The sequence below is a fragment of the Delphinus delphis genome, chromosome 5, assembly GCF_949987515.2.
Source record: "Delphinus delphis chromosome 5, mDelDel1.2, whole genome shotgun sequence".
In the NCBI taxonomy this organism is placed as follows: domain Eukaryota; kingdom Metazoa; phylum Chordata; class Mammalia; order Artiodactyla; family Delphinidae; genus Delphinus; species Delphinus delphis.
Genome location: NC_082687.1, coordinates 92,080,722 through 92,097,468, shown reverse-complemented (window position 1 = coordinate 92,097,468; position 16,747 = coordinate 92,080,722). Strand labels below are relative to the sequence as shown.

Below are 16,747 nucleotides of genomic sequence, written 5' to 3'. Positions count from 1 at the left end.
CTACCCCTCCACTGAAACTATAGGGATACAGTGACTTCCCTCTTGCCCATTTCAATAGCTTCTTTTTAGCTTCTTTATTTGCCCTCTTTTCATCTTAGACAGTAGTGGCCACTGCTCCCTCTTGTACATTCCCATTGCCTCTTCATTCATTTGCTGACATCTCTTTCTTACCCACTCTTTAATATTGACATATGTGGGGTTCTCTTCTTAGCCCTGTTAATTTAATTGATTTTGGTCCTGTGGCTTCAAGTATCTAGCCATGACTTTTCTTATGAACTTCAGATTCATATTTCCATTCACCTAGTGAATTCCTCCCCCTTGCTGGCTTGCATAAACTTAAAACACATATTCCAAAATATGCTTTCCCATTTTCCACATTCTCCTGCAACTGTCCTGTAGTTGATCCATAGATGTCTCTATTACTGAACTATTAGTTAGTTATGCCCAATATCAAATATCCCCCTTTGTTTTTTCTGAGTTGTCTTTGATGTACATCTGACTTTATACAAGGGCAGTACTAGAGGGTTCTACTATTTGACTCATGTGTCCAAGAGACACCAGAATGAAGGCAGACTCTGGGATATAGTTAGAAATTTGTGTTTGGAGCTTTTAGTCATAAGTCAAAGTGAGATAAAATTCTCAGTGGGTGGCAATATTAGTGTCAGGTGCCTAGCTAGTGACTTGAGTCAAGTAAGCAAGTCAGCCTACAAGCTTCAATCAGCAACAATCTCCCTTCATATACCCATAAGAAATTGCAGATACTGAAAATAGTTGAGCAGACGTGCTATATTAAAAATGAAACTTGGTCCTGGAAAAAAAAGTGGAGAAATTAGATAGTGCTTATTAATCAAATATGGTTCAGTGGATATTTATTCAATAAATCTCGACTGTGCTAAAAACTGGACAGAGGCTGCTTCAGCCTGGCAATTTCATTATCTGCATACTCTATTAAAATAATTCTTCAAAACATACCCAGTTTTTTTTCTAAAACAATCTCGAGCTTCTCATCTAAATAATCAAACATAATTTTTGAAAAATGTCACATTCCACGGAATAAATTTAGAAACTGCCAACCCTGAACCCCTCCATTCAAACTACAGTCTTTTGAGGTTGAAAGCACAGAATTAGACTAAAAGACAATTTTCCTCAAGGTCTTGGGAAGTAGCCAGATGAATGTTTACAGTCCTTGCATTTGCTGACGTGCTGTTTTGCTGGCGTACATTCTTAGCTGCTTCACCCTATGCCTTTGTTCTAAGAGTCTTCTTTCTTCTAGCCTAGCTCAGGAATCCATTACCATTTAGATATTTCCTTTCCTAGTGCTGATTCTAAGTGTGATCATTTTAGCAAACACAAAGCCATTTATTGTGGGGTATGACATTAATTTAACATACTGCTCTAATTAACTGCTACATTTACTTCCCCAATGTACTGAATAGCTAAATTTATTTGATAAATACATTGGAGGAGGGTGAGAAATTAAATTTCTACATGGCTCACTTCAGTATTAATCCCAGCAATTTCCCAACTGTAATTTGATACAACAACTGCCTTCGTTTTTCTGGTACCAAGAAAAAGCAGAGGAGATACAGGCAAGGCCTCCCCTAGTGATTGAGGTGTCACTGGGAGCAAACACCAACCCTTCCCATTAATAGTGATCCCCAGAACTGTCATTTATTTCCAAATAGTTGAAAAAGAAACAGGAATCTCTATGTAAACATATTTCAGGGTTTTTGTTAATAGGAAAACTGAACAGTATAGAACGCTGTCCTTTTTTGGATTGTACTCCAAAACCATTATATGAATATGTATTTCCTAGGGTAAGGGAATGTGTAGGTATGAAGAGTTTTAATGGCCACCATGTTACTTCACATCTTCTTTCATATATGAGTTTCTGTAAGTAGACCAACAGCTTACTGTTGGTCTCTAATCTGTAGAAAATTTTGATTAAAGAAAGTTTATATTAGCAGAAGTCATACAGCTTTTTGGGTGGAGGTACCTTGAAGCTTAGAGCAGTGGTAGAAGAGTAGGGGCAGGGGAGGAATGCTATACAGCTGCCTCAGATAACCTTGCTAGAAATTATGTGTGGTGAGACATACACTTAGAATTATCACTGCTAATTCCAGTGAGGATAAAGAACTACAGAGAGATTGATGGTGAAAGCAAAAATATAATTAATGTTTATGTTATAAAATATTTGTATTTTAAATATAAAAGTGTCACTCTGACAGAGTGTACTCATCAAACAGTTGCCAAAAGGCAGTCTAGTGCACTCTCACAAACAGTGCAAAAAGTAGCATCAATGGAACATAATTTTATTGAGGATGGTACAATATCTACATTTTCAGCCACTTGTGGAACAAATATGTGTGGCCAAAGGAATGTATCTTCAACTGAATCTGCATTTAATCTAGACCTTTCATGGATTATGACATTTTTTTAATGTGTATCCCAAAAGGTGAGATTGCAAGTAGAGACCGCTTCAGCAGTATTTTCTTCTCGACGAGGAAGACACAGAAATCTCACTCATCTTGTGCCTGTGCTAATGTGCTAACAAATTGAACTGAAGGGACATGAGGGAGGATATAATGAAGATTTCATTTTCGGTTTCTTGTCCTAAGCATAAAAGTGGCAGTGTTTTGTATCTCATGTATGAAAATAACAGTACTGGACTAATATTATCAGGGCAGGTGCACATTATTGCATTTTTATTTGCACTGATAAATTTTTTTTCTTTTTTTTATTTATTTGTTTTATATTTTTTTAACATCTTTATTGGAGTATAATTGCTTTACAATGGTGAGTTAGTTTCTGCTTTATATCAAAGTGAATCAGCTATATATATACATATATTCCCATATCTCCTCCCTCTTGCATCTCCCTCCCTCCCACCCTCCCTATCCCACCCCTCTAAGTGGTCAAAAAGCACTGAGCTGATCTCCCTATGCTATGTGGCTGCTTCCCACTGGCTATCTGTTTTACATTTGGTAGTGTATATATGTCCATGCCACTGTCTCACTTTGTCCCGGCTTACCCTTACCCTTCCCGTGTCCTCAAGTCCATTCTCTACGTCTGTGTCTTTATTCCTGTCCTGCCACTAGGTTCTTCAGAACCTTTTTTTTTTTTTTTAAGATTCCACATCTATGTGTTAGCATACGGTATTTGTTTTTCTCTTTCTAACTTGCTTCACTCTGTATGACAGTCTCTATGTCCATCCACCTCACTACAAATAAATCAATTTCGTTTCTTTTTATGGCTGAGTGATATTCCATTGTGTATATGTGTCACATCTTCTTTATCCATTCATCTGTCGATGGACACTTAGGTTGCTTCCATATCCTGGCTATTGTAAATAGAACTGCAATGAACATTGTGGTACATGACTCTTTTTGAATTATGGTTTTCTCAGAGTATAAGCCCAGTAGTGAGATTGCTGGATCATATGGTAGTTCTATTTTTAGTTTTTTAAGGAACCTCCATACTGTTCTCCATAGTGCCTGTATCAATTTACATTCCAACCGACCATGCAAGAGGGTTCCCTTTTCTCCACACCCTCTCCAGCATTTATTGTTTGTAGATTTTTTGATGATGGCCATTCTGACTGGTATGAGGTGATACCTCATTGTAGTTTTGATTTGCATTTGTCTAATGATTAGTGATGTTGAGCATTCTTTCATGTGTTTGTTGGCAATCTGTATATCTTCTTTGGAGAAATGTCTGTTTAGGTCTTCTGCCTGTTTTTGGATTGGGTTGTTTGTTTTTTTGATATTGAGCTACATGTGCCGCTTGTAAATTTTGGAGATTAATCCTTTGTCAGTTGCTTCATTTGCAAATATTTTCTCCCATTCTGAAGGTTGTCTTTTTGTCTTGTTTATTTTTTCTTTTGCTGTGCAAAAGCTTTTAAGTTTCATTAGGTCCCATTTGATTATTTTTGTTTTTATTTCCATTTCTCTAGGAGATGGATCAAAAAAGATCTTGCTCTGATTTATGTCGTAGAGTGTTCTGCCTATGTTTTCCTCTAAGAGTTTAATAGTGTCTGGCCTTACATTTAGATATTTCATCCATTTGAGTTTATTTTTGTGTATAGTGTTAGGAGTGTTCTAATTTCATTCTTTTACATGTAGCTGTCCTGTTTTCCCAGCACCACTTACTGAAGAGGCATTCTTTTCTCCATTGTATATTCTTACCTCCTTTATCAAAGATAAGGTGACCATAGGTGTGTGGGTTTATCTCTGGGCTTTCTATCCTGTTCCATTGATCTATAGTTCTGTTTTTGTGTCAATACCATACTGTCTTGATTACTGTAGCTTTGTAATATAGCCTGAAGTCAGGGAGCCTTATTCCTCTAGCTCCATTTTTCTTTCTCAAGATTGCATTGGCTATTAGGGTCTTTGTGTTTCCATGTACATTGTGAAATTTTTTGTTCTAGTTCTGTGAAAAATGCCATTGGTAGTTTGATAGGGATTGCGCTGAATATGTAAATTGCTTTGGATAGTAGAGTCATTTTCACAATATTGATTCTTCCAATCCAAGAGCATGGTATATCTCTCCATCTGTTTTTATCATCTTTAATTTCTTTTATCAGTGTCTTATAGTTTTCTGCATACAGGTCTTTTGTCTCCTTAAGTATGTTTATTCCTAGGTAACTTATTCTTTTCGTGGCAATGGTAACTGGGAGTGTTCCCCTAATTTCTCTTTCAGATTTTTCATCATTAGTGTGTAGGAAAGCAAGAGATTTCTGTACATTAATGTTGTATCCTGCTACTTTATCAAATTCATTGATTAGCTCTAGTAGTTTTCTGGTAGCATCTTTAGGATTCTCTATGTATAGTATCATGTCATCTACAAAGTGACAGTTTTACTTCTTCTTTTCCCATTTGGATTCCTTTTATTTCTTTTTCTTCTCTGATTGCTGTGGCTAAAACTTCCAAAACTATGTTGAATAATAGTGGTGAGCATGGACAACCAATAATAGTGGTGAGAGTGGAACAAGAGTTCCTGATCTTACAGGAAATGGTTTCAGTTTTTCACCCTTGAGAATGATGTTGGCTGTGGGTTTGTCATATATGGCCTTTATTATGTTGAGATAAGTTCCCTCTATGCCTACTTTCTGGAGGGTTTTTATCATAAATGGGTGTTGAATATGTCAAAAGCTTTTTCTGCATCTATTGAGATGATCATATGGTTTTTCTCCTTCAATTTGTTAACATGGTGTATCACGTTGATTGATTTGCGTAGACTGAAGAATCCTTGCATTCCTGTGATAAACCCCACTTGATCATGGTGTATGAGCCTTTTAATGTGCTGTTGAATTCTGTTTGCTAGTATTTTGTTGAGGATTTTTGCATCACTGTTAATCAGTGATATTGGCCTGTAGTTTTCTTTCTTTGTGACATCCTTGTCTGGTTTTGGTATCAGGGTGATGGTGGCCTTGTAGAATGAGTTTTGGAGTTTTCCTCCCTCTGCTATATTTTGGAAGAGTTTGAGAAGGGTAGCTGTTAGCTCTTCTCTAAATGTTTGATAGAATTCTCCTGTGAAGCCATCTGGTCCTGGGCTTTTGTTTGTTGAAAGATTTTTAATCCCAGTCTCAATTTCAGTGCTTGTGATTGGTCTGTTTATATTTTCTATTTCTTCCTGGTTCAGTCTCACAAGGTTGTGTTTTTCTAAGAATTTGTCCATTTCTTCTAGGTTGTCCATTTTATTGGCATATAGTTGCTTGCAATACTCTCTCATGATCCTTTGTATTTCTGAAATGTCAGTTGTTACTTCTCCTTTTTCATTTGTAACTCTATTAATTTGAGTTTTCTCCCTTTTTTTCTTGATGAAAGTGGCTAATGGTTTATCAATTTTGTTTATCTTCTCAAAGAACCAGCTTTTAGTTCTATTGATCTTTACTATCATTTCCTTCATTTCTTTTTCATTTATTTCTGATCTGATCTTTATGATTTCTTTCCTTCTGCTAACTCTGGAGTTTTTTTGTTCTTCTTTCTCTAATTGCTTTAGGGGTAAGGTTAGGTTGTTTATTTGAGATGTTTCTTGTTTCTTGAGGTAGGATTGCATTGCTATAAACTTCCCTCATAGAACTGCTTTTGTTGCATCCCACAGGTTTTGGGTCGTCGTGTTTTCATTGTCATTTGTTTCTAGGTATTTTTGGATTTCCTCTTTGATTTCTTCAATGATCTCTTGATTATTTAGTAGTGTATTGTTTAGCCTCCATGTGTTTGTATTTTTTACAGATTTTTTTTCCTGTAATTGATATCTAGTCTCATAGGGTTGTGGTCAGAACAGATACTTGATACAATTTCAATTTTCTTAAATTTACCAAGGCTTGATTTATGACCCAAGATATGATCTATCCTGGAGAATGTTCCATGAGCACTTGAGAAGAAAGTGTATTCTGTTTTTTGGGACGGAATGTCCTATAAATGTCAATTAAATCTATCTGGTCTATTGTGTTATTTAAAGCTTGTGTTTCCTTATTTATTTTCATTTTGGATGATCTGTGCCTTGGTGTAAGTGAGGTGTTAAAGTCCCCCACTATTATTGTGTTACTGTCGATTTCCTGTTTTATAGCTGTTAGCATTTGCCTTAAGTATTGAGGTGTTCCTATGTTGGGTGCATGTATATTTACAATTGTTATATTTTCTTCTTGGATTGATCCCTTGATCGCTATGTAGTGTCCTTCATTGTCTCTTGTAATAGTCTTTATTTTAAAGTCTACTTTGTCTGATATGAGAATTGCTACTCCAGCTTCTTTTGATTTCCATTTGCATGAAATATCTTTTTCTATCCCCTCACTTTCAGTCTGTATGTGTTCCTAGGTCTCAAGTGGGTGTCTTGTAGACAGCCTGTATATGGGTCTTGTTTTTGTATCCATTGAGCCAGTCTATGTCTTTTGGTTGGAGCATTTAATCCATTTACATTTAAGGTAGTTATCGATATGTATGTTCCTATTATCATTTTCTTAATTGTTTTGGGTTTGTTATTGTAGGTCTTTTCCTTCCCTTCTCTTTCCTGTCTAGAGAAGTTCCATTTGTTGTAAAGCTGGTTTTGTGGTGCTGAATTCTCTTACCTTTTGCTTGTCTGTAAAGGTTTTAATTTCTCCATTGAATCTGAATGACAGCCTTGCTGGTATAGAGTAATCTTGGTTGTGGGTTTTTCCCTTTCATCGCTTTAAATATGTCCTGCCATACCCTTCTGGCTTGCGGAGTTTCTGCTGAAAGTTCAGCTGTTAACCTTATGTGGATTCCCTTGTATGTTATTTGTTGCTTTTCCCTTGCTGCTTTTAATATTTTTTCTTTGTATTTAATTTTTAATTGTTTGATTAATATGTGTCTTTGTGTGTTTCTCCTTGGATTTATCCTGTATGAGACTCTCTGCCCTTCCTGGACTTGATTGAGTATTTCCTTTCCCATATTAGGGAAGTTTTTAAGTATAATCTCTTCAAATATTTTCTCAGTCCCTTTCTTTTTCTCTTCTTCTTCTGGGACCCCTATAATTCGAATGTTGGTGTTTTTAATTTTGCCCCAGATATCTCTGAGACTGTCCTCAATTCTTTTCATTCTTTTTTCTTTATTCTGCTCTGTGGTAGTTATATCCCCTATTTTATCTTCCAGGTCAGTTTTCTGTTCTTCTGCCTCAGTTATTCTGCCATTGATTCCTTCTAGAGAATTTTTAATTTCATTTATTGTGTTGTTCATCATTGTTTTTTGCCCTCTAGTTCTTCTCTGTCCTTGTTAAATGTTTCTTGTATTTTTTCCTTCTATTTCCAAGATTTTGGATTATCTTTAGTATCATTACTCTGAATTCTTTTTCAGATAGACTGCCTATTTCCCCTTCATTTGTTTGGACTGGTAGGTTTTAACCTTGCTCTTTCATCTGCTGTGTGTTTCTCTATCTTCTTATTTTGCTTAACTTACTGTGTTTGGGGTCTCCTTTTCGCAGGGTGCAGATTCATAGTCTCATTATTTTTGGTGTGTGCCCCCCAGTGGCTAAGGTTGGTTCAGTGGGTTGTGTAGGCTTCCTGGTGGAGGGGACTCGTGCCTGTGTTCTGGTGGAGGAGGCTGGATCTTGTCTTTCTGGTGGGCAGGACTGCATCCAGTGGTGTGTTTTGTGGTGTCTGTGACCTTATTATTATTTTAGGCAGCCTCTCTGGTAATGGGTGGGGCTGTGTCCCTGTCTTGCTAGTTGTTTGGCATGGGGTGTCCAGCACTGTAGCTTGCTGGTCATTGAGTGGAACTGGGTCTTTCCACTGAGATGGACATCTCTGGGAGAGCTTTCACCATTTGATATTACATGGAGCCAGGAGGTCTCTGGTGGACCAGTGTCCTGAACTTGGCTCTCCCACCTCAGAGGCACAAGGCTGACACCTGCCTGGAGCACCAAGACCCTGTCAGCCACATGGCTCAGAAGATAAGGGAGAAAAAAAGAGGGATGGATGGATGGATGGATGGATGGATGGATGGATGGAAGGAAGGAAGGAAGGAAGGAAGGAAGGGAGGAAATAGTTATTAAAATAAAAAATGAAAAATTATTAAAAATTAAAAAAATTAAAAGTAATAAAAGAAAGAAAGAAAGAAGAGAGCAACCAAACCAAATAACAAATCCACCAATGGTAACAAGCACTATAAGCTATACTAAAAAAAAAAATGGACAGACAGAACACTAGGACAAATGGTAAAAGCAAAGCTATACAAACTTAATCACACAAAGAAGCATACACATACACACTCACAAAAAGTAAAAAGGAAGAAAATATATATATATATCTTTTGGGAAGTCTGAGATCTTCTGCCAGCATTCAGTAGGTTTTGTAGGAGTTGTTCCACATGTAGATGTATTTCTGATGTATTTGTGGGGAGGAAGGTGAGCTCCACGTCTTACTCCTCCACCATCTTGAAGGTCTACTGAGTTTGTACTTATTCAAAACCTTGCCCACCCATCCCCTAGCACACACACCCACAGTCCTCTTTGGGATCCATGGCTTTCCATACCAGCCGCCTGAGTTAAGTTGCAGGCACTGGCCATGGAAAGCATCCGCATTAGCTAGTCAGCTAATGAGGGGACTGACCCTTTGATGCTGGCATCCCTAATGTCAGATCTTAACTACCTAAGCTCACAACTCAGAGCCCTACTCTGACATGAGAGAGTTTCACTATTAACTCCCAATGAGATGGCCTCCTGTTGCGTTCTTAAAGATAATTATGATGATGCTGATTTCTGGTTTTGTCATGGAAGAGAAACACATATGGATATGTGACCAATAATAATTTTATACAAAATGTACTGTTACATTAAGGCATTGAAATAATTTTAAGTGAACTGAAAACAGAAAGCATCCACTTCTCATATTTTTCAATCAATTTTTAGGTCCTGTAGATGTCAATATTCTAGCTAAATGTAATCCCTGCTTATCAAATCCATGTAAAAATGATGGCACCTGTAACAATGATCCAGTTGACTTTTATCGCTGCACCTGTCCATATGGTTTCAAGGTAAGTAGAAGCTGTTGTGGGAACCAAGATCTGAAAACGTAGCTTTCCTTGGTGGGTCTTTATTATTCTGTTGTGCTTTCTCTATGTGCTGAGAACTACTTTATTTACACTCAACTTGACCATTCCTTGTCCAGGGGCAGGACTGTGATGTTCCAATTCATGCATGCATCAGTAACCCATGTAAACATGGAGGAACTTGCCACTTAAAAGAAGGAGAAAAAGATGGCTTCTGGTAGGTCATTGGTCTGTGATTTTCTGTGTCTGACGTATTGGAGCAAGAATAAGCAAAGATTCATTTTTCCTTTTTAAATCCAAGGGCTTTGTTTTGAAAAGAGTACCAGAAATTCTGTTCATAAGGAAAGTATGTATTAGTCCCTTGCAGAGATACTTCGATATAAAAACAAATTGAGACATTACAGTATTCTCAGCTCAGGATGCTACAAAGCCAAGCAATTTAAAAACACGCACATGTGTACATTGGAACTAATCAAGTCAGATTAGGTCAAGACAAATTAGTGGCTCTGTTAAGCTAATTAATAGTCAAATAGTCCCCTACTGCAAGGCATATATCCATCTGTTGTTTTGTGTGTTGCTTTAACAGACTGTGTGTAATGATAAGATGTGGATCCCATTGAAACAGAAAAGTAATGACTCATTTCCAAGCCACAATATGTGTAGACAAACATGCTGTGAACATTTTTAATCAGGAGTTATTTAATCATACAGTACAGTTACTTCAGATCTACTTCATGAATCATGAAACAGAGTTCTTACAATGAAAACTAATAACTTCGCATAAGAATGCTAATCTACTACTAAAGCTTGTTAGAAATACCACTTTTTATAATACATATACTTCATTTCTGCCTTCTGTTATGAAGTTGTCTCTTTCATCAAGCCTTTACTCAAAGATTATTCTGATGCCTAGCAAGATGAAAGGTACAATGTATTATGCCAGTGAAAAATTGTATTTGTTGAGAGTTAAAGAGAATATTCATATTTTATAATTGCAAGGAAGACAAAGTTTTATTTTTAGATTTCTATTTTGCTTTGACACATCAAGAACATTACACATAAGTTAGTAAGTGTAATTTTTAAAAAATCAGAATCATTCCTCCTCATTGATGAGCAAATAAGCATGAATTATTTTATTAGAACACAACTAGAGATTAAGATATCTAGGGCTGTAGAGTAAACTTTTCTCATTTTTTAAACCTGCAAATGTATTGGATTTATTGACTTATAGGACCATGGGGCCATTTGCCATCTTGCAGCCAGCATAAATTTTCTTTCTCAAATTGTTTCTGATTTGGGGGATATTAACTTAAATTGATGTTTACAATGTGTCATTTAAAAGCATTTAAAAAATCAATTTCTTGTCGTTAAAAGCTCTGTAATTGATGAGTGTATTTAGTTTTTTTCAATATTTAGACCATATGGTTTGGAAATATAGGAAGGTGTCTTTTGTCTTTTCTTCCCCTGGCGTTCAGGTGTATTTGTGCTGATGGATTTGAAGGAGAAAATTGTGAAATCAATGTTGATGACTGTGAAGATAATGACTGTGAAAATAACTCTACATGCGTCGATGGAATTAATAACTACACATGCCTTTGCCCACCTGAGTACACAGGTAGGAAGACTAGGAAATGCTATTCCATCAATCTGTGTATCTGTTTGAAAGCACCACTGGCACTATGCTGCATGTGTTTAGTAGACCATTGTATTATTCAATAACTGATAGGTGTTTTGGAAATTAGCTGTAATGTAATAATAGACGGAGTTAAAGATGGTTTCAGCCAACCAAATAAAAGTCCTGGGGAGCTCAGTTAGAACATAAGCATCCATCATAAAGTAATACTTTCCAGCACAAAGGAAGTTATCATACTGAAGCTTTTAGTCCCACAACTGAATGACATTTTCATGCAAAGCACTTTTCCTATGCAGACCAACCCACCGATACGTATGTGAAAAGGGAGCATTTCTTTACATAGGCAAAAAATAACCAAGCATTTGAGATTCTTCGTGTCCATACTTGTTTATTCATCAGTGAGTGTTTGCATGTAGCAACTCATGTCCTTCAAAATAGATCGCATTAGAAAGATACTGATCGCTTTGGGTAATCTTATCAGACATTCTCCCCCCACCCCACCTTTTTTTTTTTTCTATCTTGATACAAAATGTCAGGAATAAAGGTGGTAACTCTCATGAGACTATCCAAACTGCTAAACTTCTGCCCTGGATAAACCAATTTGCTATAAAGTCAACATCAAGTTTACAACTTACTTATTATGTCAGAATATCTATTTTGATCAATTTTTGTGGCTATGAATAAGAAACTTCATAGTTACATTCTTAATAAACCATTTAGTTTTAAAATTGGTAGAGAAAAGGAGAATGTTACATATTTTATTTGTAAGAAAAAATGGAGAAGTACAGTCTGTCACTCTATTCAAAGTTACCATTTTCATTTGGCTGGGTATTTTTCATTAATTGTATTTATTTCCATATACATAGTTAAGAATATCAGAGGGTAAAATAGCTACTTGGATGACTGAGGTTAACATCTCTAGACATGAAAAATGGAAGCACATCTGTATGATTAATTTTCCCAGGGATTTGTTAGAAAAGCACTGAAATTTAAGCTTTTATGGAATACTCAAACTTTGCATTTTAAGAGGTACTTTCTTGATGGGAAGATGCTAAATAGAATAATGAGTTTTTGTTCTGATATCCCGCGTCTGTTTGAGAGATTCTGCAGCTGCCTTTTCTATGGTATGATTTTTTTTTTCACACCAGTGAAGTACCTGATGCCATACGAAGTAATATACTGAGTTTCCAGTAGAAATTTTAGCATGTATCACCAGTTACTCTATTTTATATATATATATATATATATATATATATATATATATATATATAGCACTTGGACTCCTTAGTGGCCAGAATTTGAATTCTTTGTTATTTTGCATTAATTAAGGATAGCAAGTATGTCTAATATGCACCCATTCTAACAGCTAGGAAGAGTTTAGGTGTTACGTAGCTTTGACATTCACACGAGTTTTACTTGTGTCACACCTCACATACATGCCATTAGCCTGAGTGCACTGATTTTCGAGCCCTTGGAGCTACCCCGAGAATCTGAGTTTTTCTGGATGGGCTAATTTAGACTTACACAAGCAGCCCAATGCTTGCACCAAAATCTGTAGCTAGTACCTTCTTAGAGACAGTTCTCTATCCTGTCATTGTTCTGATCATTATAGGAAGAACTTAATTCACTTAATGTCAGAGACCTCTTTAAACTAACCTACTCTGACCAGGACAAATTGGATCCGAGTATTTCCAGCACAGTTTGGTTAGCCAATGTGTTCCTGAGCACAGAAACCAGGAATTTTTCTATATCCCCTTACCAATGAAAACCTAGACCTGACAGCACTGCTGTATTCAGATGCTTCATACCTTTTCCATGATAATTTACATAAAGTGGCAGTCTCTTCTGCGTTGGTTTGGTTGGGTCCGCCTTTGGCTTTAGATGTGCTCTACGTCATTCCTTATCCATCTCTTTGAGTCTTTGTTTTACCTTCTCTCCCTTTGTTTTCCAAGATCCCTTCCTACACCTGATCTTCTTAAACACGTTTTCTGCATCCTAAAATGATTCAGTTCAGTGCAACTTCCTCTGAAAAGTATTACGAAGCTTCATTTCCCTGTGTCAGATCTCTTTCTTTGAAACACATCCAAAAAACTCCAAAGCTTATTAGCACAACCACTTTAGAGCCAAAACGTGACATCTATAAAAGCTATCATGTGGGAACCTGCCATGACTATTTGTCAAGGGCCGTTTGGTGCTCAACAAGAATGGGGACTCCTCTGGTTTTTTCAGTCATATCTATTGCAGGTATCAGTTTGCCTTAATTCAGTCTAAGGATAAACATTGCACTCTATAGAAAGTTCATAGCATACAAAACAGGAAGATACTATCACTATAACTTTGGGTTGGGTTTTGTGGGAAGTGAAGAGTTTTGCAAATTGACATTAGAGCAGATACCTAAATCAGACATATTTGTAAATCATCTATTAGCTGTAGCATTTTTGTCCATATGTGAAATGAACTCATTTACAAAATATCAAACAACCATCTGCAGATTTTGAAATCAGTGGCACATAAATGGCCTTTAATTATAGGAGGTTATAAATTGTACTCCAGAGCTTTATATCCTGCTTCATCCAAGTCTGCAGTCAGGGAGACATTTTCTTATATCGTGGCTGTATTGTTTTTGATTTAAGCTTGGAATCTGATTAATGAGCATGAGATCTTGGAACAGAACCCCTACTGTGCTCAGAGAATATAATAATGTTGTCACTGCTTAAAAATCATTCAAGTTATAAGTTGCTTTCTGTTTGGAGATTTTTTTTTTTTACTCTGTATCTCTGAGGCATTCAGTGAGAAAATGAACTCTCTAGTAGGAACAAATAAGACTTCATAGGAAAAACTTGTAAATTAAGATGGTGAAAGTTTTTACATTTGGCACCCACGTTAAGAATAAGAATGGATATGATATGTTAATAGAGAAAATTCAAAGATCTGAAATCAGTCTGACAGAGAGGTCATGATATGACGGGCAGGCTGTAAAACATGGCTACGTGTGTTCAAAATAAAATGAACCACTGTTGAGAAATTTATTAAATTTATTTAAGCCCATGTAACCAGAACTTCACAGTAAATAGTTATTGATTTATTATAGGACAAAACTCTGTCCTTTCCTGCTGCAGGGATTGACAACATAAATTTTAAGGGTCAGTATTGTTTTTCTGTTATGTAGCCGTTACTATCCCCTCCCCACCGAAAGCATCCAAACTGTTATTTTCTACCTAATTCAATCCATCGTCTGTCCTATGTATAACATATGACTGTTGATGGCTAGTATTCTTCAGACAAGATTAATTTTTGAGAAGTTTAACTCACTATGAATCTAAATTAAAATCACTGTGCTAAGGATTAATAAGACACTGAAATTGCTAAACAAATAATTTAAAAATTCACTCCAGGGTTTTAATAGTAGCTTGAGAGATTGTGTTTTTGGTGATGGTTGGTCATTCTTTTAAAATCAATATTATATCCTTTCTAAAAATAAGGCATTTCTTGAAAGTAAAGTTTTAAAAACTTCCTCAAATTGCACTAGCGCAGAACTTACAAAAGTGAACGTTGTAAATGTGGCCCCCCTGCGATGTTGAAAACTTGACACCTTTTCTTAAGCTCTGGTATGAATTCAGGTATTGCATCGAAAAATGTGGTTTTGAATGTTTCCTAAGAGCCAGAACCCTGGATCTGCTGTGTCAAGACTATGTTTCTTAATTAACCCTCTTCTCACAGGACCACATTCAAAGATGATACAAAATTGATAACATTTCAACCATGGGGTATTGCTTAATGGGATGGCGTACATTCAGTAAATGAAAGTTTCCATACAAGTTGGGTGTGTAAAGGCTTAGAATGTATTTTGTGGAAAAAAATTTCAGAACATTTTAATTTTTCCATTTTGTACCATTATCTCTCTGTTTTCCAAATCTCCAATGCCCACACACAAACCATTATGTACACATCTTACAAAGTAAAGTTGCCTGTTGTTAAATCACCGGTTTAGCCACAGATCTCTTGCTGCCTGTGATGGCATCTGCCTTTTACCTCATTTTCTCCTTGTTTGTGCGTTTGGCCCGGCTGTAGGTAAGAAATCTAAGCCTTGCTTCAGTTTGCTCTCTCACCCTGGGCTTCTCTGTTGTTAATGCTGTGCTTTGGCTTCCTGTGCTCCGCTGTGTACTGCAATGTAAAACGTCTTTTGTCTCTTCTGTCTTTGTTGCTGCCAGCTGCTAATCTGAATGAGGTGGAAAAAGGTTAGTTGCCTTTTAAGTCTATTATTTTATTTTAGTTTCCCTCTTTCTTTCAGAGCTACATAGATTTCATGGTGTGGACATGGTAAAAGGAATGTTGACAAAAATGAAATCTGAGATCAATATGTCAAATCAGTCATTCAGATCCTTGATATGTAGATAGCTATGCCAAACAGTATAAAGAGGGTATCTGAAATGCACTTTACCAATTTCTGGAAGACTGTGAAAGAAATTCTCTGAGTGGTCAGAAGAAGTGGCTAAAAATCAAGACTAATGCTTTCTAGTTTCTACTTGTCTGTATGCTTTTCCTTTTTTAAAGGTATCCCAAACATGTATTATTTTTATCATGAAAAACATGTCATCTAGTACAGTACATAGGCTGTAGCTAGAAAAAATTTTAAATAGTGAGAATTTTCCCATAACTTTAAATTAATATCTTTAGTAATTTGAAACATGAAAAGTGTTAAAAGATATATACATTTATTAAAACATTTTATAAAATAAAAATTACAAAGCCCAAGAGGTTGATTTATAAAATGACATTGTCAAACTCATAGAATGTCACGAGTACTAGGCAGTGTTTTTAAAGCATAAAAAGAGCCATATCTAACCATTGACACTTTACGGTCTGCTTGGCTTTCCAAATACATCAAGGCCCAGGAAAGGAAGTCCTGTAGTGCTCAGGGTGATCAGCAGGTCTGGAGAATCATCATGAAATCTTTGTTAAATTTTCATCTTAAAGATTCAGAATTATACCTAATAACATTGTATTTTCACTCAGCTTACCAAGAGTCTTTAAGTGCCAAGTACAGGCACAGCATCCTAAAAGGGTGCTTGTCTTGACAGTTGCAGTTGTATGTAAGGCATTAGCAGTATGATTATAGGGCTACCATGGACTATATTGTATAGCAGCTCTGTCTCCTCTTGCTAAGGACTTCATTTTTTTTTTTTCTGTTGCATTGTTCAGATGATTTACTGTGTTTAGTCACTCACACTTACTGTGTGCAGAGTTAAGTTAAAAAACATGAAAAAAAAGTTGTTTCCTATTTGGGAATGTAAAAAATATAGCCTGTACATTCTCTGTGGATTAATGCATCCAATACCATCCTTGGTAAAATGTCATCTTTTCTCTTTTACAAGTACTAAAACAGTTGGTGGTCTGGGGCAGAGATGTCTAAGGTCCGATTCTATCTCAGAAAACACGATGGCAATTATTCTGTCACGGGAAAGTGTCCTTAAATAGTTATATATACTCTCGGGAGCAAGCTTGGCAGTATGATATTGTTTTACATCACCACATGGTTTCATGTGTTGACTAAACCTCATGCTTATCTTTATAAAAGATGTCTCTTATTTTCAATAATCTGCTGCTG

The 16,747-nt window shown here is 36.2% G+C and overlaps 1 protein-coding gene across 2 annotated transcripts in view; it reads left to right on the top strand.

Annotated features, from left to right (window-relative positions):
• SLIT2 (slit guidance ligand 2) overlaps window positions 1–16,747 on the top strand; it is a 380,715-nt gene that overhangs the window by 325,628 nt on the left and 38,340 nt on the right. For both annotated transcript variants that reach the window (XM_060012751.2, XM_060012750.2), the window contains 3 exons: window positions 9,367–9,491; window positions 9,626–9,723; window positions 10,982–11,121. In XM_060012751.2, coding sequence (XP_059868734.1) covers window positions 9,367–9,491; window positions 9,626–9,723; window positions 10,982–11,121 — 363 coding nt within the window. The remainder of the gene's footprint in view (window positions 1–9,366; window positions 9,492–9,625; window positions 9,724–10,981; window positions 11,122–16,747) is intronic.